Source organism: Meleagris gallopavo, chromosome 5 (genome assembly GCF_905368555.1).
Source record: "Meleagris gallopavo chromosome 5, MGAL_WU_HG_1.1, whole genome shotgun sequence".
NCBI classification, from domain to species: Eukaryota; Metazoa; Chordata; class Aves; order Galliformes; family Phasianidae; genus Meleagris; species Meleagris gallopavo.
In genome coordinates, this window is record NC_139408.1 from 43,898,836 (window position 1) to 43,920,255 (window position 21,420).

General features: G+C 34.7%; 1 protein-coding gene across 3 annotated transcripts in view; it reads right to left on the bottom strand.

Annotated features, from left to right (window-relative positions):
• The window catches only part of RPS6KA5 (ribosomal protein S6 kinase A5), a 68,676-nt gene that overhangs the window by 17,466 nt on the left and 29,790 nt on the right, over nucleotides 1–21,420 (bottom strand). For all 3 annotated transcript variants that reach the window (XM_085225496.1, XM_085225494.1, XM_085225493.1), the window contains exons 4-8: nucleotides 21,138–21,253; nucleotides 20,362–20,469; nucleotides 8,056–8,139; nucleotides 5,453–5,556; nucleotides 394–544 (exon numbers count right to left, since the gene is read on the bottom strand). In XM_085225496.1, the coding sequence (XP_085081622.1) occupies nucleotides 394–544; nucleotides 5,453–5,556; nucleotides 8,056–8,139; nucleotides 20,362–20,469; nucleotides 21,138–21,253 (563 nt within the window). The remainder of the gene's footprint in view (nucleotides 1–393; nucleotides 545–5,452; nucleotides 5,557–8,055; nucleotides 8,140–20,361; nucleotides 20,470–21,137; nucleotides 21,254–21,420) is intronic.

Here is a 21,420-nt window from a genome sequence, read left to right on the forward strand (position 1 = left end):
ACACAGAAGAGGAGTTCATCATTAATGGTGAATTCCACCAATATTCAAATTCTCCTGTGGCATTGGTGCAAAGTTGTGTTTTTTTTTTTTTAACAAAACACAAAATGTATAATTTAAGAGCTTTTCATTAAATCTTCTAGTTTGTGTAATGTGGCTTTTGGCTGCTTCAAAGAGCCGTTAGAAACAAACTTGGAAGAAATTAGAAAAGGTTACTGTGCCTTTGCTGTAGTGTTTACAAAAATCATATGTATAAGCACGTAGATATTCTTATTAACTCCAATGCAATTAACACACTTGCAAGCTACTTGTTACCAAAACAATGCAATTTCTTTTGACTTAGATTTCAAAGGCATTAACATAGAGCAATGTGGGGAAAATTCTTTATTTCTTCACCTGGAAAAAGGGATGCTGTTTGATTTCATCAGCATCAGCTGGACCACAACCAAGTCTCTTCTTGGGGTCTTTCATCAAAAGGCGCTGAATTATATCCTTTGACAGTGCACTCATTTCTTGTGGGTAAGGTGGCTCACTTTTTAATATTCTCCTACAAAACAAACAAAATCACATCTGATAATTACTTAATGTGTTAAGTGTTAAATCAATGAGTTACCATACTTATAGTAGTACTATGTACCTAAAGACAGAAGAATGGTAAATCTGAACTTTTTTTGTTGTTGTTTTTTAAGAATACTTGAGGAAATATGGAAACAGGACATCTTTTGGGAGTAAATTAAGCAAAAAATTAGGTCAAATTCACTGACACATGGACAAGCACCAGCAGAAAGTCAGCACAGCTTTTGTAAGGAGTCTGTGGAAGAACTGTCCCTTAGGAGTTCTTATGAGACAAGAAGCAAGTCAGAGTGATTTGACTGATGATTCCAATCACCATTGGGATTTATGAAGGGCTTTTAGTTTAAAAAAAAAAAAGCTCAGATGTTTAAGGAAATTAATTTGCTACATGATAAGGTAACAGTCCTGGCATAGATAACATTCAGTTAAGACAAAACAGAGGGTTAGAGTAAATGGTCAATTCTTACAACAGGTAGAATTATGAGTTGATGTTATTTTAGGGGTGTTGTGCTGGGACCTGTGCTGTTGAACAGGCTCATAGCTAACCGAAGACAAAAGCTGAGCAATGAGTAATTTGTTTTATAAGTTGCTTAAGGGCAAGGACAGGTGATGAAGAGTTGTACAAGCTTCTCATGAAGCGTGGCAATAAAAAGGACAACAAATTTTCAGTTTAAGTAAGAAGCTTAATCCAAGAGAGAAAAAACAATCCTAGCTTCGTACATAATGAGCTTATTGCTACTGCCCAAAATAAATCACATAGCTAACACTGTACCCTAATAAAAACATCAACATCATGCTTAACAAGTCAGAAAACACAAATCCAATGTGAAGAAAACAAAGAGAAAACACACACCACAAGAGGTTTGCTTGCACACTTAACATTGCGTACAGTGCCTGTGCCCTCCTCTCGAAAGGAAGCACTATGATTCAAAAAGTTTCAGAGAAGAATAACATAATTAATCAAAGATACAGAATATGTTTCCAGTGAAGAACAACAACAGAGGCTTTGACTTTTCAACTTCGTGAAAAGATGACTTTAAGTTAACAAGCATAGTGCTCCCCTGAAAATGATGAATGGCAAAAAGAAAGTAGGTAGGGACCTCACTATTTCTTTTAACTTAAGAACTAGAAGTCATCAAATGAAATTAATGGAAGTTCAACATCTTGGAAACCTAAGCAGAATCACACTTCAACAACTAGCTTTCTATGTGAAGTTCCCATGTTTTACAGAAAGAAGGCAAATTCTTCAATTACTCCAAATGTAATATTAAAAGGTAAGGACACTGAAGGAAAATTGAGAACGCAAATAGCATACCCCAAGGATACTTAAAAAGGAACTTAAAAAGTTCTCAAAAGGCAGGCACACACATTGTCTATATGCACGGTCACTGTGGTAACTTCAGGCAGTACAATACATAGAGAACTTAAAATACACAGAGGACTCCAGCAAGCACATACTGAAAGATTTTGAACACAGACTGAGATTGAAACAATGTAAGGTTGTAGCAGCACTAAAAATCTCACATTTTGAACTGATGTCAACTTAAATTGACCGCTGTAGCTTGCTTCTATCTTTAAACAAAAAGAATCTTACACTAAGCCCAGAGAAGAAGGAAAGATTCAACCTCTTCAGAAATCATCCAGTTTTCATTATGAGATGAAAGTTATCTTTCACCTTCCTCTGGGATTAGCCTGAAAGAAGATGCCTGAACCTGATTATGGAAGTCATGATAATAAAAGATTCCAAGCTCAGAACCTAAGGTGTTTTTTTGTTTGTTTATTTTTTTTTTTTATATATCTCCACCAGGTAAAAGATATAATCAGGTTATGGAAAACTGATAGGACAAATTTGTTGTCCTTTTCATTGTCATGCTTCATAAGTACCTTGTACAACTCTTCATCATCAACTGAAAGCATAGCTGACCAAAAGAACATTAGGTTCATGCCAGAACTGCTACCACAGCCTATCATCAATGCTGGTATAACTGTATCATACGCATCACCAAGAAGATACATATCCCATCCTCATTCTCAGAGGATAACAGAAAGTAACCCCAAGCTAGAAACTTACTAAAGGGCATGAGGACAAGCTTCCGAAGAAGAGTTTTCATCTTCACTTTTAAAAACAACTCTACCGACTGTCCTGTCCTCTCAGAACTATTAATACCAGATTCTTTTGTACCAACTCATAGATGACAGAACAGAACATCTCTAGTTCTAATAAAAGTTAAGCAAGTCAGAGGCCTTGATATGATAGTTATAACTGTCTTGAAACAGTCTGCTTTATTAAAAGGCTGAACTGATGTGTAGGCAACGTCACTGACGCGATTCACACTAAATTTAGCATTAAATGCTTTCCTTCTCATGGAAGAAATCTAACACATTACTATCTGTTAGAAAAGCATCATTACATTTTCTCCTATCATTTCTTGGACTCAGAGCTCCCTACGAAGTTTAGCAATGCTGTGCATTGCAGGTAAATAGCTATAAGCTCTACCTGCTTATAAACAAGAACAAAATTACAGAAAATACTATGCAAATCAGAAATTCAATTTAGTAACTGCTCTGTCCTTGAAAATATCTAGTATTTACTGGAGTCTTTTACAGGTAGAGAACACAGAACGTCATCCCAGTATACACCTGATTTACCTTTTCCAAACAGTTTCACAACAAACAGGTTCTTTGCAGAACTGTGGACAAAATATACTTATGAGAGATGGACAAATCTCAGCCATCCTCTCTGAAGCATGAACAAATTCACAGATAGAGGCTTTAATACAAGGGAAATTAGGTATGAGCTTACATTGCACTTGCCATGAAAAGTCCACAGTGCTATGATAAAAGAACTGAACACAATCTCTCATCAGAAAAGTAAAAAAAAATAAAACACAGACTATTTCTGACAGAACAACTGAACTGCTCATAACAGATATTTAATAACAGAAGTCAAAGCTCATATTTAAGACCAGATATCTTTTGTGCCACACACAAGAATAAAATTTCAGTATAGAATATTTAAGATTATTTCCCATCTTGGTAAAATAAGAGAAAGATCTGGATTGATTTAGAAGAAGACTTTTTCCCCTAAACCCAGAAAAATCAAAGGCTATAAGGAGAAATAAAAGAAGCAGAGGAAACTGTATTCTCTAAGTCTACTCTTAGGGAATACAATTTCTGCTTAGAAAACTGCCATCAATAAAGAAACTTCTAACAGCTTTTATCTCTGTGTCAGTGCACTTCATCACTATTGGGAACTACAGATATTTGATGAGATTATCTGCAGTTCAGTTTTTCATAATTTTAGAGAGGAAATGAAACTAGAAAGATCAAATGATATCCACGGAGAGATGTTGTGTAGTATAAACAAATGTGTAGTATATACATCAACCAGAAAAAAACGCATATGAACATTAATATGTGGGCAGAAGAAGGCAGTTAACTTTCCACAACTAATGTTTGGTCAGAGATCAGTTTATTAGCTATGGATCCAGCAGCCTTGCAACTTTGACTTTAATCATAAACTATCAGAAAAATAAGATACTCAAGAACTCATAAGGACCTACCAAGACAGTTGGTACCAAGAACCCTGTAGAACAAGTACTAAGAAGTTTTCTTGTTTTGTGGACAAACTATATCTATAAATTTCTAGTCAAGGCTTTCTTTAAAAAAGAATTTAAGAAATACAAACTTCTTCAGAGTCTCACTTAGACATAGCCGAAGTGAGAAATCAACAAAACTCCTAAATTCAAATAAGCCAGAGTTAATTTGAGTTTAATTCCATAATGATTGAGAGTGAAGCCTGGAAATTTGTTTTGTTAATGGATTCTTCTTTCCCACCAAGAACAACTTCTGGAGGTAGTTCTATGAGTTTTCTATTCTGATAGACACTCCGAAAACAAAATGCATATCTCAACATTCCAATAAATTTTCTGAGCTTATAACAGAAGTTAATAAATCATCTGCATGACTGATGTAACTTCTCTTACCAATTACAACTTCAGACTTTCTCAGCAGAGTCACAATCACAGCAGTCATATTCAAATAAGAGCAAGACCTCTGTTAGTCAGGACTTCCAAATTGACCTTAACGGCAGTTATTAATTTGTGCAATTTTAGCCCTCACCTCCTTCTGCTCCTAAGCTAATCGTAGGAAATGAAGAAGAAAACTCAGTAAGGTATCTGGGGCTACCTTATCTATTTGTCTTTTTTAAATACTTCAGTATTGAAACCAAACCTTAAAGAGTACAGATTACCAAACATAAGGAAGCTGACAGTCAGGAAAACTTGACACACAAAATATAATAATGCTATAGGTTATTTCATTTCCATGTGTCATTCTCATTTCTTCTCAGAAATCTAAGTATGGCTAGAAAGGGTCACATTCTTTATTTCGTGATCTACACTAGCAAAATAAATACTACCCATGAGAAAAAGGTGAGAGTAGGGCTCATACTGATAATTTAAAGTTATAAATGCGATGGAGGAGTCTAGCAAGACATGATAAAAATCTCCCTAGCTAAATATTTTTCATTATGTATCAAAATGTTGAATGTGATAATTCTATTCACATATAATGTTTCATTTTATTTCCCTTTTAACTGTAAATATGCAACAGGGCCAGACAGCCATAAAACTGTGGGTTGCACTGTAGCTTAAACAAAGCTTTCATAAAAGTCAATTTTAGTTTTTTAACCTCACCAGACCACTGAACTAATCGATCTGCTTTCAGATGCCTTTCTGTTAAACAGAACCAGAATGCATGAATTATTAACCTGGTAACTCTTTATTCCTAAATTTTAGATTAAAATTCTCACTAAATATGTATTACAGCACAAGCATCACTTTGTGAGGAAACATGCAGAACTTGCTGTTTTGAATCTTACCTAGAAATCTCAGCTTGAGAATTCTTCTCTCCATCAACCGTAAACGGTGATGCTCCAGTTAGCAATTCATACATAAGAACACCAACACTCCACCAATCGACAGCCTATAGAACAACAAGAACTAAGTTAAGATGCAGCAAAGTAAAATCATTAAGAAAAGGAAGAACAAAGCAAAGTAGCCAATAAGCAAAGCAGCTAGCAAAAAGAACAGCCCACCTATCTCTCCAAAGACAAACCTGGGCACAATAAGGCTTAAACGAAAGCAGTAATGACTGGATGTGTTTTCTATGCTAACATAACTTGAAGCTGAGGAGAGAGTTTCACATTCAACTAATTTCTCAAGTTAAGTCCTTCCATTAGCTAATAACGATTCATTCTGTTTTTCACCAGAATTAGTTTTTACAATTGTGAAATAAAAGAAGTGAAAGTAACAGAGGAACCAAAGGCTTACTAAGAATTAGTGGAACCTGAGCTTTTAGGAACTTTTGAAAAGCACTCTTTTCAAAGAGCAACAGGTCTCAGTTAACAGTTAATCAGGACACCTGAAAATGCTATAGAATTTTACCTTACTTTTCCACAGTAAGGCGATCTCTTGGCTTCAAATGTAATCACATTATCGGTATCTTTGACACCACTGAGCTTCTCGTTTTTTTTTAAAGCAGCTGTATGTTAAAAAATGCTTTTGGATCCGGATAATGACATTCATAGCTATACTGTATCTGATTTTGTCTCTTCCAATATTTGGAGCAGCCTACATTGTTTCAAGGATAGTTAACTCAAGGTAGAAAGCAGAGGCTTTCTAAAAGGAAAGAATTTTTTCCAGGTAAAATGCTCAAATTACCTCTGCACTCTCATATCCACCGCTGCTTCTGAAACTTTTAAAAGATATTTTAAAAGTAATTTTTTGTTTTCCATAAACTTTTTTTTCCCTCTTTTGTAAGAAAAGGAAGATCTGCAGAATCCAATCAAACTTAAAAATACCAGAGCAAGTTTTTAGTACAAACAAGATAGCTATCTAGAAGAGATAACAAGCAAAATCACTGGTTTATCAAAAGCAGAGCATACCAATGCAATCTCATTTTCTCTTTGTAAACTGGGTTTTAATTAAGCAGTCAATACAAAATAATGTTCTAACACTGTGCCACATAAAACTACCAAGGATGAACTAAGAATTTATGATGTAAACAATTACCAGCACATACAGAACTGAAAAAAATCACCCTTATTTAACAGCTGGCAATAATTTGCCAAACTGCTGAGCTATTTCCTATAGCATATTATAAGCTCTGCTCTATATCTCATGAAAGTAGCATCAAGTAGAACTAATCAAAGATAACAGAATATAGATGGCTTTTAAAATCAGCAACAGAACTGAATTTGTAAGCACTTGAGGAAAAAAAAAAAATCACAACCCAAAAGTGACTAATGCACTGCAGAGACTCTGAAATAGGCATGATCAAAGTAAGGGGAAATACAGAGTACAGGAAATAGACCTTAGAGTCATAAATCTGAAAAATTTTATTTTCAATAATGATCAAGCAAGCAGTACTGCAGAAAAAGATGCAGAGGCTACAGTGGGACAAAAGTAGGTGTGAGACAGAGACTAAATGAAAAGACAAGTCATTTTTTATTTCATGTTTAATAAAAGAATCAGGGAGGCAATCAATCTGCTATACTTCAAACTACCAACACTTTGCTGAAGTACTGCGCTCACTGTAATGCAAATTTAGATAAAGATGCAGAATGAACAGAGAGAGAAGAAAGTACCTTCTAAGGCAAAGTCAAACTGAGTCCCAGTAATTTAAGAAAAGGAAATAGAGGGTGATGTAAAATTTTCCAGAGCTTAAAAAGTCTACTATAAGAATTGTGATTAACTATATTCAAGAACGCCCAAGAGAAAAACAAATCAATTCCATCCACAACAAAACATCAAATATTAGATATTCTCAAAAAATTTCAGTGCACCAACTAATCAGAATAATTTATCTAGAAATACTGTAGAAATTCTGTCTATGAAGTAGGGCTGGTGGAGGCCTTCTTGTTTCAGATATCATCTGTGAATAATGGTCATCTTAAGCTTTGCCATTAATTACTGCCACTGTAATTCATATTACAACTTGTGCCTCAAGTTAAACTGCATTTTTTTGGATAATCTGAAATCACTTCCTGATCACATGTTAATAACTCCCTTGAGACGTCTAGAAAGATAACAGACTTACCTGATGTACAATTTAAAAAATGTATCGAATTAGTCACAAAGCAGTTATTTTTTCCACTTTAAACTAAACAGTTTAAGTAAAAGGAAGTATGAGTTAATTTTTTTTTGTCCCATTGTATGTTTAGAATGAGATATGAATAGAAGAAAGAGCCTTCATAGCTTTAGAAATACACCTTTTACTTAGATTAAAAACTAACTTTAGAATAAAAATAAATTATAACGATGTTTTTAAATAAAGGCAATAAATAATTAATCTTAGGACAACCTGAAATAATGCATGCTTTTAAGTAAGGCACCACCTTATTCTATATCAAAAATAACCTCAAAATGAACAACAGCCCAAATAATTAACTTTTTTGTGGTAATAAACTTAGATAGAACATACCTTATCATGTCCTGTATCTCCTCCTCTTACAATATCTGGAGCCATGTATTCTATTGTTCCACAGAAAGAATATGCTCTCTCATTCTATTAAAAATAAAAAGAAAGTAAAATTTGTATCAAATAATTATATTGTACAAGTAATATGGGACAAATATGGCTAATCTTCCAAGATGTTGGCAGCACTTCTTCTCCACATAGCTCAGAACTGCTAGCTCAACAATATGTAGAGCTATATCACACAACACTACAGAATATTTAGTCTTCTATAAAAAAAAAAAGTTGTAAGTTTGTGTGGTAGTCTAACATAAGCACACAAAGAAGCAAGATGTCAATATCTTAAAAATATTCCTCTTAGTCTAAATGGTCCCTCCATTTGAAAGCTACACAACATAGACATTTATTCTGAAGGCTGCAACATCAATACTCTAACAACAAACAAAACCTTTAGGTAAAGAAGAGCAATTCACTGTAAGCTGCACAATGTGACTAGATTATATAAAAGATCCTTCGTGTTTCTCATATTTAGGAATTTATTATGACCTCTAGAAAAATAATTCCCTTTCGCAACACACACAAAAACCCACAACATTCTCTCAAGAAGAGACTTGGAGAGAGACAAGAGAGAAGAAGTGAAAGACAGAAAGAGCTGCGAATTTAATTTTATTCTATACACTGAAATTATTGTTCTGATTATGTTCAAAACTAAGGTGCTTGCACAGGCATGTATAATTGTTCCCTGTTAGTGATTTACCTTTGAGGTCAACATGAGGTCATGCTGTACCTTGCTAATGACGAAAGCACATGTGTTTGGGCCATGCAACTTTGTTCCTCCCTTATCCTTCATGCTTCTAGCATTTTGGGGAGAGATCCTGACAGGTCCTTTAAAGAAGAGTGTTCAAAAAAGCAAATATTTCAAAAGTCAGGTTTTACATTCGTAGACTCAGATTTGGAGTTTAAAACAGGTGCTATCAATGTACTGCACTAATGAGAACAAGCTTCTAAAATTAGAAATAGTGCTCAGTGCTATTGTGAGGCATTTAAAAAAAAAATCAAACAGTCAAACAGCATATTTTTAAACTGTGTTATTAAAATACATATACTGTGACTGATAGGGGGGGCATTTTGGTAAAATTCTGATCTGAAAGTAGTTCTGGGCCTCATTTGGTTCAACTGTTAACTTGATATACTGAGACAAAGTCATAAAAATAATAAACTTTTCACGATACTACTTTCTTTTGACACAAACATTATTTCCTCTTCTAATATCTTTCTCAGTACCTGTAGAAGAAACATCCAGAAGCGAAAACAAACCAAAAAGTTAGGAATTCCAAGCCCCTCATCCCAGCAGCAGCCAACATGAAGCTATTAATGTATAGCTCTGTTCGCTCTTCTTTAAACTGTGGGAGGAGGGAAGGAGGGAGGAAGGGAAGGAAGAAAAAGGAAGGAGACTAAAAAAGACAAAACGAGACGTTTCTCCACATGCTACTTGTCCAAAGAGTAACAACAATACAGCCAAGCTGAGCTTAGTGAAAACAATTTGTAATGTTTATATTTCAAATAAATTGATGATTGCTATATCATTTAGTTAGCTTCAAAATCAGTAGTTTGTTCTTCAAAATTATGGTTTTGTCTCCATCATGCAAAGTAAAGCTAGGCTTTGAACCCCTACAATGACAAGACTGGGGATGTAGATGCATATATGAATGCATACAGTGGTACAGCAGAATACTTATGATCTCCAGTATCTAGCACTGGAATATACCTTGTGATGGTAAGAAGGCTCACTGAAAACATTTCAAAACATACAAAATTATTATCAGTACTTTTTGAAGAACAATTACAACCCATCAAATAAAAAAATATAAGCAGGATTTTCAATTATATTTACTTCGTAGCTTTTTGTCTAGAAGATCAAAAATGATAAAAGATGCATTGTTAAATAGTTATTATTTAATGAAGTTTATATTTAAATATGAAATACTGAATTTCTAGAACAATATTTGAAAATTATTTATTTCTTTCTTAAATTCTTGTCTCAAGCAGTTTTTGCTGTCCTTTGCAAAATTCAATCTCCTGAAATAATTTTGAACGCTTAAATATCTGTATCCTTTTAAGTCTTTTCTTATAGTTAAATTCCAATATAAAGAAAAATCATAATGTAAGCGACAAAGAGTTCTTTATGAATCAAAAACACTCTGGAATAAATCTGTAATGAGGTTCATAAAAATTCCAACTTCTTATTCCATGTAGGTAAGTACTGTTATCCTTTAATCTTGCTTTCTTTCCAAGCAACAGCAGTCTACTGCTAAAGTTCCAAGGCTGAACAGAGCCAAGAAAAGGAAAGCAAATGTTTATTACAAGCAGAGTTCTAAGCAAGAAACTAGATAGAAAACTGCCAAAGTTAGACAAGGAAAAAAATAAAAAAAAGAGACCCACCAAGTGTTTTCTTCATACTGAATACTGATTTGTCATTAAATGCACTAACTTTCATATGTCAGAACCCTTGTTGGTAACACTTGTTGATTGTTAAAAGGAGACAATGAAGAAAAAGAAATTTATATCAACTATTCATCATTTCTCAATTAACCACACACACACACACACACACACACACACACAATGAAACCAAACCAAAACAAGGTGAGGATGGTGAGACACTGGAAATGGTTGCCCAGAGGGTCTCACTGGAAGCACCCCTCACTGGAAGCAATCAAGGCCAAGCTGGACAGGGTTTTGAGCAATCTGACTTAGTGGGAGCCATTTCTGCCCATAGCAAGGGGGCTGGAACTACATGATCTCAAAGGCCCCTTCAAATCCAAACCATTATATAATTTGTTTGTTTGTTTGTTTATTAAGTTCAGCAGCATAGAGCACGGTCCCCTAATTTCCTTGCAATCGTTCTGCCTAATCTGAGTGTCCTAGAGAAGCAATAAAATAAATACTTTTAGCACCATATCTGCTTGACTTTTGCAACGCTTGCACTGCACTTTCTACCAGAATATGCATTTCTGCATCCTGTTACCGTTTTCCTTGATCAAAAGAACAAATAGCAAATTTGTCTTCCAACTAGGAAACATTGATATTACCTTGCCACAGAGTAGCTAAAGCTGCTATGAAAAAGGATAGAGAATTAGAAGCTGGTGATTGGTCAAGATGGAGGTGGAATATGGGTTATCATTTGACCTGGAAAAGTCACTATGACAAAGCAAAAAACCTCGAGTGTCACCAGAAGAACAGAGATCTTGCAACATCATGGTCTTGCTGACCTTATGGTACCATCATTCGGCCCTGCTTTAAAATGAAGGAATGCTAGGCAGGTATTAAAACTACATAATGATCCAGAAGAGACAAGCACAATCCTTCCTCATTACAAAAGGAGGAGGGCCTGCGGCCTTCAGAGATCTGCGGTAAGCTCTCCAATCAAGAGAAATGGCACATATTAAATCTGGCAAAAGAGCAGGAGGAAGAAACTCCATTTCCCTGCAGAGAATAAGCAAACTCACCACTTCCGACAAAACATACTCCAGAGCTTGAGTGCTTCTGAAGGGTGGATGAGGGCATAGAAACAACTCAGGTGTCTTAAAATAGTCATTCTCGGTTGCAGATATGCTTTACAACACGCACCACTGCTCCAGCAGACACTTGGCTCCTACAGCCCTGTAGCTTACTTTATTCACAAGAGCCTTTGTGCAAACATATTTTAGCCAGTGGATTGGCCAAGTATTCAGTAAAGCCATTCTTTTCAGCAATAAAGACCCACTTCTCCAGCTGCATGAAAGGTCACCTTTGAGAGAAAAACACAACAACAAAAAAAGCCAGAAAAACAGATTCTTTCTGTTCTCCAGCTATTTCATGTGCTTTGCTTACAACCAAGATGGACTTCTACCCCAACCATCAGCCGTGACACATTCTGAAGACACATCACATTCCTATGAGATATGACAATTGAGACCTTAAATGAATTTTCCAAGTGTTTGTTGTTTTTTTTTTAAAAAAAAAAAAAAAGGAAGGAGTCTTCTCCAAATATTCTTTAATACTGTATACTTTAAAAAAAAAAAATCAGGAATGCCTTGCTAATAAAAAAATAAGCAAGGATAGAGATGAAAGAGTTCTGTGCACTTGGCCCTCACTAGTAGATCTGTATCTAAAGTACAGAACATAGGTTATAGCTTGATTGTGAAAGTGATGCCAGTAGCCTCAAGATTAGGCAAAACAGCTTAGCTACTACAGGATAACAACTTAAAGCCAAGTCTCTGATAAATTTCATGTGACTGTCCATGATATAAACAGAATACGGAATTTGGAGAAAAAAATCCAACTCTATTAAAAATACTTGAAAGGAAGGGACATGCTAATTTTTACAGCTGATAAAAAGAATACATTTATGAAAAAGCATAGAGACTAAATGAAATTTCACAAAATGAGCTGTTTGTAGAGAAAGAAAAGAAGTGCTGTGCAATGTAGTGTTTTATGTACCAGTTCTGAGAGTAAAATCTGTATCTGAATAACACTGAGTTGCCCAGGGCAGGAAGGTAGAACAGAAGGGAACCAGGTAATCTAGAAAGAAGCTAACTGAAGGTATTGCAGGCTGCTCTCAAGATTGACTCTTTACAAGTTTGTTTGTTTTTAATTCTCCAATCCAGACAAAAAGTACTTGTTGAGTTGCCACATTTGTTTACTGGAAAAATAATAGAATTATTGTGTATGTTTTGGATGTGTTCTTCCACAGATTTCAGTAACATTCCAATAGAATTCCTTGTCTTGTCCAAACTCGTTAGCTGGCAAACTAAAACACTTTGTTCATTTAGTCTGACTTCACCATTATAAAGATTTCAAAATGCTACGACCCAGCAAGACAAGATGTATTGTTACTGCTGTTTGAAGTGCTCTGAAATTGCATAGCAAGTTTAAACAAAGTTTAAGTCTAAAATAGTCTTCCTACTAAAAGTGAAAATCAATCTCTATCACGGGAGCAACAAGATTTCTCATACCAAGCAGGTATATAGATGAAAAACCAAGGAGATGAAAACCACAGTTTAGCTAAAGGTCTTCATGTCTTCAATATTCTCTTTAAGCAGTCACCTAGCAGACTGCACCTCAACTGAATGCATGCACACAAATGTAAGTTGTATGAGTAACTACTCATGCAAGCTTCAAATTTTGTAAAATACTCAGAGGTAGATAAGTAAAATCCAACACTCTTCCATGAATGTCTCTCACCTACAGGAAAGTGGTAGCAGTCTGCACGTAATACACACAATGACACAATTTAAAGTTTCAGACCAATCTTTTGGAATTGCTTAATTTATAATCAAAACAAAGACCTTGTTTTATTTAGTGAAAAAGTATTCTAGGAAATGCAAACTTGTAATCTTGATAGTTACAAATTGTATTATTTCCAAGTCAAGGGTTCTAGTCCTGGTGACTAATTTCTATGGATAGGATAAAGGTTTTTCATTTTTGCAGTCTTTTAAGTTTCCTAGGAAAATTCACCAGTCTCTAGTGAAGAAATTGAGAGGCCATTTTTCCCTCCTGCAGTGAGACTGGAGCTTAGCATATTACATTTTCTATGCAAGGAAATGTTTCCTTGATGCACAAAAAGGTACAAAATTCAAGGTACACGGAAGGTTTCATCTGTTTTTTATAATACAATAGAAGGCAACGCAGCAAATTCTTCACAAAAGAACAAGCTTTTCTTGGTATTTTTGATGTCAGCAGAAAGGCTGCTGTGAATCACACTGAATACTGTCAGAGCACAAGTTTATATTGGACAAATCCAGAATTGCTTCTCATAGCTCCTGAAAGAACTACTACCTTTTGTGGTAGGATTATCGCTATGCTACCTGCCCCTACTTACTAAGAAGTGCCTCATACAAATTCTGAACAGGACACCCATGGAGTAGTTTTTTTTTTTTGTTTTTTTTTTACTCAATGATCACTAGGTGCCAATTTCATGTTTTGAAGTTTGCTCTTTCTTTTGCATAATCTACTACAAGACAAGCTAGTTAAAGTAAGTACAGTTAGCTAAACCAAGATTTATACACTAGATTGTATCGTTCTGTTTTGAAGGTGGAATGGTGGCAACACATCTTTCAGATGTTTTCATGAAAGCTTTAGTGAAAAAAAAATTTACTTCAAAGAGGAACTCTGTCCCAAAAAATACTAAGTACTCTATTTTAGAGCCTTTAACAGCACTAATTAAAACTGAACCAACAACAGTTCCAGGAGTCTTTGGGCAAATACCTGTAACTGATACATGGCTAGGACTGGGTTCAGCATCTGCACCTCACCTAGTGGTGGACAATTAAACCCATATTAAGCTTGCATCTTACATTTCCAATGAAACATCACACTGAAGAGGATAAGACAGTGAGACACCAATTCCAAACCAGAAATGGCAAGAAGAGGTAGTTGTACTGGAAACATGTTAAGCAGGCAGTGAACCCTCTTGAAGAACAATGGTAATGGATTTCTGTGATGTTTCTACAATCTTTGTGTGTATTTGTCAGTATCATTTTTAAAATAGTACAAACTACAGCAGTACAGCCAATGACTCTTTCTTGCATTTTAAGGTTTCACCAGTTTCTCAGTTAACCAGAAAAAAAACATTTTAAAATGAGCTAAACTAACTAAAAAGTTCTGCTTTCAAAAGAGACATGGAGCTAGGCTAATGAATGTTTCAAGCAAGAATGAGATTTGTTTGCCAGCAGCTGCCATCAGAACAGGCACTTATAAGAAGCAGAGCAAGAACAGCTAAACCTACCAGGGTCCATAGGCCAAGTAAGAAATGTGTCTCATGTAAAGCTGTGGTCCCACCACATTTCCTAGTGCACAACTAAGCTCTCACCTAATATGGAATGAAGATTTGAGGAAGTGTTTTCAGAGGTTTAGACCACAGCTTTATCTGCTTCTAAATTGCAATGCAATTGCAGTTCTGCAAAGAAATCTTTAAGCCAGTTACTAATGACTGATTTGTAAAGCAAATAACCAAGAGAAAAGAAAGCAAGAATCCCATTCCAGCAGGCAAGAAGATATTCAGAAACAGCACCTTACTGAATGGGAGGAATGCAAGTATGCACCACTTTCAGTCCTGATGAACATTTTGTACTGGGTTTTGCTCAAAATTCCTGGTTTTGGATAACTTGTTTTCTAAAACATCATATTTTAATAAGAGAGTAAGAGTACCACAAGAGGGAATAAGAGAATTGAAAACAAAATCTGAAAAGAAATCCCTCTTGCTTCAAACACAGGTACAATTATAAGATATAAAAGAGAATTCATTCTGCAAAGAGCTCTACTAGCTCTCTGTAAAGCCTTTGAAAATTTTTTAAAAAGAGAATGTAAATAAAAAAGCACAGAAAATGTCCAATGCACACACCTTTATTCCCCCTGCAAAGCATAAACAGAATATTTTCCAAAGTTGACTACCAACATGTTATTCTAATATGTGATAGATGACAGCAGACAGTTCTACACAGGGTCCTCCCTCCCCCCAACACCATTTTTAAGTGACATATTACAATAATAAAACAGTATATTATAAATTATGACTGCAAAAAACTGTTAATGGCACTTTGAGATTTTGGCATAAAAACTTAGACAATATATTTTGCACTCCAGTGTTCTGCTTTACTGTTTCACGCTAGAAAAGCATTTATATCTATGTGATAAGGGACCAAAAGTCATCCAATCACTGATGACTGGTTCTGAAGTGAGTCTTACCCTGCAGTTCATAATTTTAGAATGTTTGATATATTATTCTACAATTCTACAGTTCTCAATAAACAATTTCATGATACCTGGGAAAAAAAAAAAAAAAGAAAAAGACGACCCCACAATAGAAGTACACCAAGTAAAACCAAAAATTTTACCTAGCACTGTCTCATATCTTTTTCCAAAACAAGGTAGTAATGACTGACTGTCCTGACAGGATCTATGACCTACATTAACTTCAGCATTCACTCTTTCATACCTTTTCCTTTTTTGAGAATCAGTGAATAACTCCTTAACCAAAACACAAGCAGATACAGTAATTCATCAGCAGTACAGATTTTAACTCATTTTTGCAAGGGAATACTCAAGGTTCAGAGTATTCACTCTTTCAGTGATCAGACATCACTTCAGTTGGAGAATTACAAAGACTATTTAAATGAAGTATACAGTTTATTTACTAAGTCATTCAAGTAAGTTCATATAGCACTAAAAGAAAATCAAGTTGTAGTCAGTTTCCCTATCTTTCTTGACTACATCTGCAATGCTCTAACAACACATATGAATCTTTCTACCTCATCTACCAAAATCCATAGGGAGCTAGCAACCTTTTCATTCTTTTTCTTTTAATGAAGCCTTTTAAGACCACCTACTAATTTTTCTTCCAGAACAAAGTGTTCACTCAAACAGCGAATGCAACTCTGATCAAAAGATTTTCAGATGAGAAAGCAACTGTATATCTAAACTATTCACGCTAAGAATTATAAACATAACTACACAGATATCCAATTGACAAAAAACAGACAATTCAGTCATTCCTAGCAGAATGGTTACTAAGGCATTTGTGTTCTCTGTACTCTCAGACACATTGTTTGAAGATTGACAACCTTCAATATTTACTACACAGTTTCTTTCATCTTTAAGTAAACACAAAAAACTCAAAACAAGCCTAAGATAATGCAGAAGACATGTATCAACACAGCAGACTTACGCATTCCACTGCACTTCAGACAAAAAACATACAGGACTCAATTAACAAGAAAAAATGCTAATTGCGATGCATGATCCAATAGATTGCTTCCACAATAATTCAGTGAACACATTCAGATTAAACATCTACATATATACCATTCTATAATATTTAGGATAGTTAGAGGACTGGAATTGTCAGAAAAAATATTAAAAATAAATTAGCACTTCAACAATAAGTATTAAAATGAAGATCAAAGTTAATGAGTAGGCTAAAGTGATATTAACCAAATCAAAATAATGTAGGATACAAGTAGAACTGTTAAATAAGACAAACGTATATTAAAATGATTAAGTCAGGAATCCTAAAGATTAATATACTGCACAAGAAATAGGATGTCATAATAGAAATCTAAGAGTTCTTTTAAGTATTTTTTAAGATTTAAAAGCAATACATAACACCAACATGATTGCATCTATGCAGTAAGAAAAAACAGTGTTGAAGACATTTAGATACAAGATCTGTTACTCTTATCTATTTTTTCCTCAAGATGAATCATTTATAATACACAATCTGCAAATAAATTCTATATCTCACTTAAACATGGACTTAAACTGAGATGTATTGAAGCAGAAGGCTAAAGTGTCCTCACCCCTTCCCGAACCTTAATTCATCACTGCAGCTAAGACTGTACACAATACAAAGTTATTATCCATACCAATTTCTCCAATAGCTCTTACCTAAGCCCATTTTGTGATTAGACTAACCAAGTTGTTGGTGCTCATGAAATATTAAGTATTGTTTAGATATCAGAAATTATTTCACACTTAAATAACTTGTCATACTGAGCTATCCTGCATGAAAATTAATTTTTATTCAACTACTTTATTCAGGCCAAGTTGTTTCTTCTTGCATGCAAATACCAGCATATGAACTTTTTAAGATAAAGCAAAGGCAAAACCAGACTGTTTTATACAATGTTAATGACATTATACTAGATGTTTCTATTATTATTTCTAAAGAGAAACAGTAGCATAAAGAGTTTAAAGTTTAAGAATATTGCTTTGAGACTGAATTCGTAGTTCCTACATGTTTAAGTACTCTTTCATAGTAAATGAGAAACAGAGAACATTTGACAATGCAGTGTGGTACTCTTCATATTCAGATGTCAGTATCTGTATGGCAGAAATCAACAGGCTTCTGGTTTTCCTAGAAGTCACATGCATTTACTTCTTTTCACTCAAACACTGCTTAGGAAAAGTGTTTTGTTTTTTGTTTGTTTGTTTTTCTCTTTGTTTAATCTGCTATGGTTATTTTAATCAAGAATTAGTACATTTTTTATTATAAAGCTTCTTTTAGATTCTAAACTGGCCTAGATAACTGGAAATATATAACAATAATCACATGGAAAGAGGGATCAAGCAAACGCTGAAATACGATGCTTCCTAGCCAGTACCTCCAATTATAAAACCATCTGAAATCCATAAATGTATGTTAGTACAATTCTCTTTGATAACTCCAAATTTAGTATGTGACTGCTGATAACTTGTGTACATTCTTAGTAACCTAGATACTCCAAAGTGGGAGAAGTTACTAGAATGAATTCCACTTGCGTAAGCATGCTTCTGTAGACTTGGAGAACTTGCAAGAAGCAGGGTGGACAGGGGAAGAAGCGTGAAGAAAAAACAGAAAGGAAATCATACTAGCACTGCAATGCATTTGCAAGAGCATACTCTTGTCTCATCTGACTTCTGCAGGTGTGGACTTTTAAGTAAGAGCGCTACCCAATTAGCATGGAAACAGGTATAAAGCTATGCAATTACACAGGCAAAAATCATCTCTTATAAGTACATCAAGTCAGAAGTATAAATTAACAGGTAACTTACGTAATGTGAACCATATTCAAGGAATGATCACATACAGAGCACAAAATGAAATATCAATTGCTATGTGTAAATGGGACATTTTAATCATGTTTGAGCTTGGTATCTCAATTACAATAGCAAACATGAAAACTGTAGTCAAGTGCAGGCAACTTGTTAGGTTTTGAAAGCTAACAATGAAACTGCAGTTACTTTTCTCCTTTCTTTTAACAGTAGAAGTGTTTCAGTTTTTCGACAAGGAAGATGAAAATTCATAGAGCAGAATGAGAAAAAAATAAGGGTAAATGAATACACTTCAGTACAAGCTGAAAATAGAATGGATTAAGTCAGAGAACATTAAATGACCAAGCAGCAAGACTGTATTAATTTCAATTATGGAGAAAGAGGAATCAGATTCAGTGTGAGGAAAAGCTGCCAGGTATCCCTGATGCTTCTCCAAGTCTTCACATCATAGAATTACAGAATGGCCTGGGTTGAAAAGGACCTTAAAGATAACCTAGTTTCAATCCCCATGCCAACCACTTCACTTTTTCTTGTACTGTTTATAAAGAACATCCTAAAGGTGAGCACAGATGAGAAACAAGAAAACTTCTTAAAGCCATCTGTTCTGAGACTTCTAAAGAAGGTTCTGATACATTGTGATACGTTTTATCATAAGAAACATTCCCACCTCATTCAAGGCCTAGAGGACCACTCAGTGTATTCCATCTCCTATATCTATTGCACAGTACTTTTTCTCAATTCTGAGCAGGCACTACTCTCTTCAGCCACACCTTCTACTTTACTGTCACTCTTCTCTGCTGAAAACTGTATCTCTTCATATTTCCTTGCTGGAAGCACGCTGGTCTGACAAACTGCTGCTAACTTTGTTGTGCTACTTGATCCTCCTCTTGGCTTCACTCTATAATTTAAGGGGAATATACTGATAGCATTTGTACTACTGCTCTGCTTCAGAAACTAACATTTCAAGTCCTAAAATGTTGCCCTCCAAAGCCCACCAGGCTCAATTAGGAATCAAAATATTCTAGAGGAAACTACCAGCTACCTATCTTTAGAAAATCCCTTTGTGGTATCTAACAAAGACTTTCAAATTTGCAGTCCTGTATTTCAACATCTCTGATACCTAAAGTGAAAATCAGAAAATATCTATTTTTAAATTCTCTCAACAGCAAAATCCTATGCAAGTTTGACTCTCTGAAATCTAAAAAGCATATCTGGAGATAAAACTGTACCCTACAAATAATTAATGTCAACAGTGATCACTGTGTTAGGTACTATGCATGTATTTAGTAAGAGATAAGCTTTTAACTTAAAAGCTTGCAATTAAGCTTATAAAAAGTGACACATATGTGAGAAAAATACAAGATAATAATACAATAATTATCATTAGCCTAAGTAAGAGTCATAGCATACCATTTGCCTAATAACTGCAAAGTACTAGCACAGACAAACATTTTAAAAAGGCATCTAAGAATGACAACCTAAGTGACTTTTCTGACTTCCATGGATCTCTTTTTGTACATAAAGGACAGCACAAGGGAGGTGAAGACATTTCAGGGAAAACTAGAACAGATAAAAGTGTCTAAAAAACCCTGGCAAGCCAAAGATCAACGAACTGAAAGCTTAAAACCCTGTAAACAAAGACTACTAGATAATGTTCTTTAACGACAATGTAGAGAAGACATTGTGATTTAGTGGTCATGCTGGATTCTGCCTTCACCTACTGGAAATTCAAATACTCACCTCATCAGTAAGAAACTCCTTACTCAGACCAAAGTCTGTCAGCACCACGTGGCCATCAGAATCCAGGAGAATATTCTCAAGTTTTATATCGCGATATATAATTCCCAACTGCAGAGAGAATTTAAATATTTCCGAATAATTGCAACCACATCAAAGAAACACTGAATGCATTTAAAGGTTAAGTAAATGAAATTCCCGTTATTTAATCTGACACCTCAATGCTTACACTCAAAAGGGAGAATTTTAAAGTGTCTTTGAAGAAAAACCTTTGAGACACTTGTCAATTCTCAGAAATTAATGCACTAGGTTTTGAAGATTGAAGCACATAATATATCCTTCGCATCCAGAAATAACTGACTACCGACTACTACTGAAGTAATTCTGAGAACATCTTTTAGCTTCAGAACTCTTTCAAAGAGCTGTTTCACTGTATCAAAACAAGGAGAATTGAACAACAGCACAACCCAAACACTGATCATGTTTACTATAAATTAGGTTTGCTGACATATTCAACCATTTGATAATTAAAAGTTAACCATGATTTGTCAATAACGATTCTTTTCACATAAGCAAGAATGTGTAGCCTTCAGCTGGTGCACATGAATACACATTCTATTGGAAAGTATTTTTAATGATTCAACTAATTTGCCCCATTTGTAAAATGTCTTTGCATTTAAGACTAAAGAAATTATCTTAACTTTATACAGCACAAAAAGAATATAGCTGTAGCACAAAATCAGCTTGCAGTAGCCACTAAAAGAATAAACTCACTTTACCTTGTGTAGATGTTCAAGTGCCAAAACGATTTCCCCAATGTAAATTTGCACCTCATTTTCTGAGAATCTCTCTCTTTGTGAAAGATGAGTGAAAAGTTCTCCTCCATTTATATAGTCTAAAAAGTAGAGCAAAGAACATGTAAATTCACTTTCTGACAACTTAATTTTCTTATTTAATAACTTAAAGCACCAATTAATATTGCAAGAAGATGTGCTGGGATCAGATGCTTTTATTGTATCATTTGAACTGCAGTATTTCATTGTGCTGTACAATACATAATTT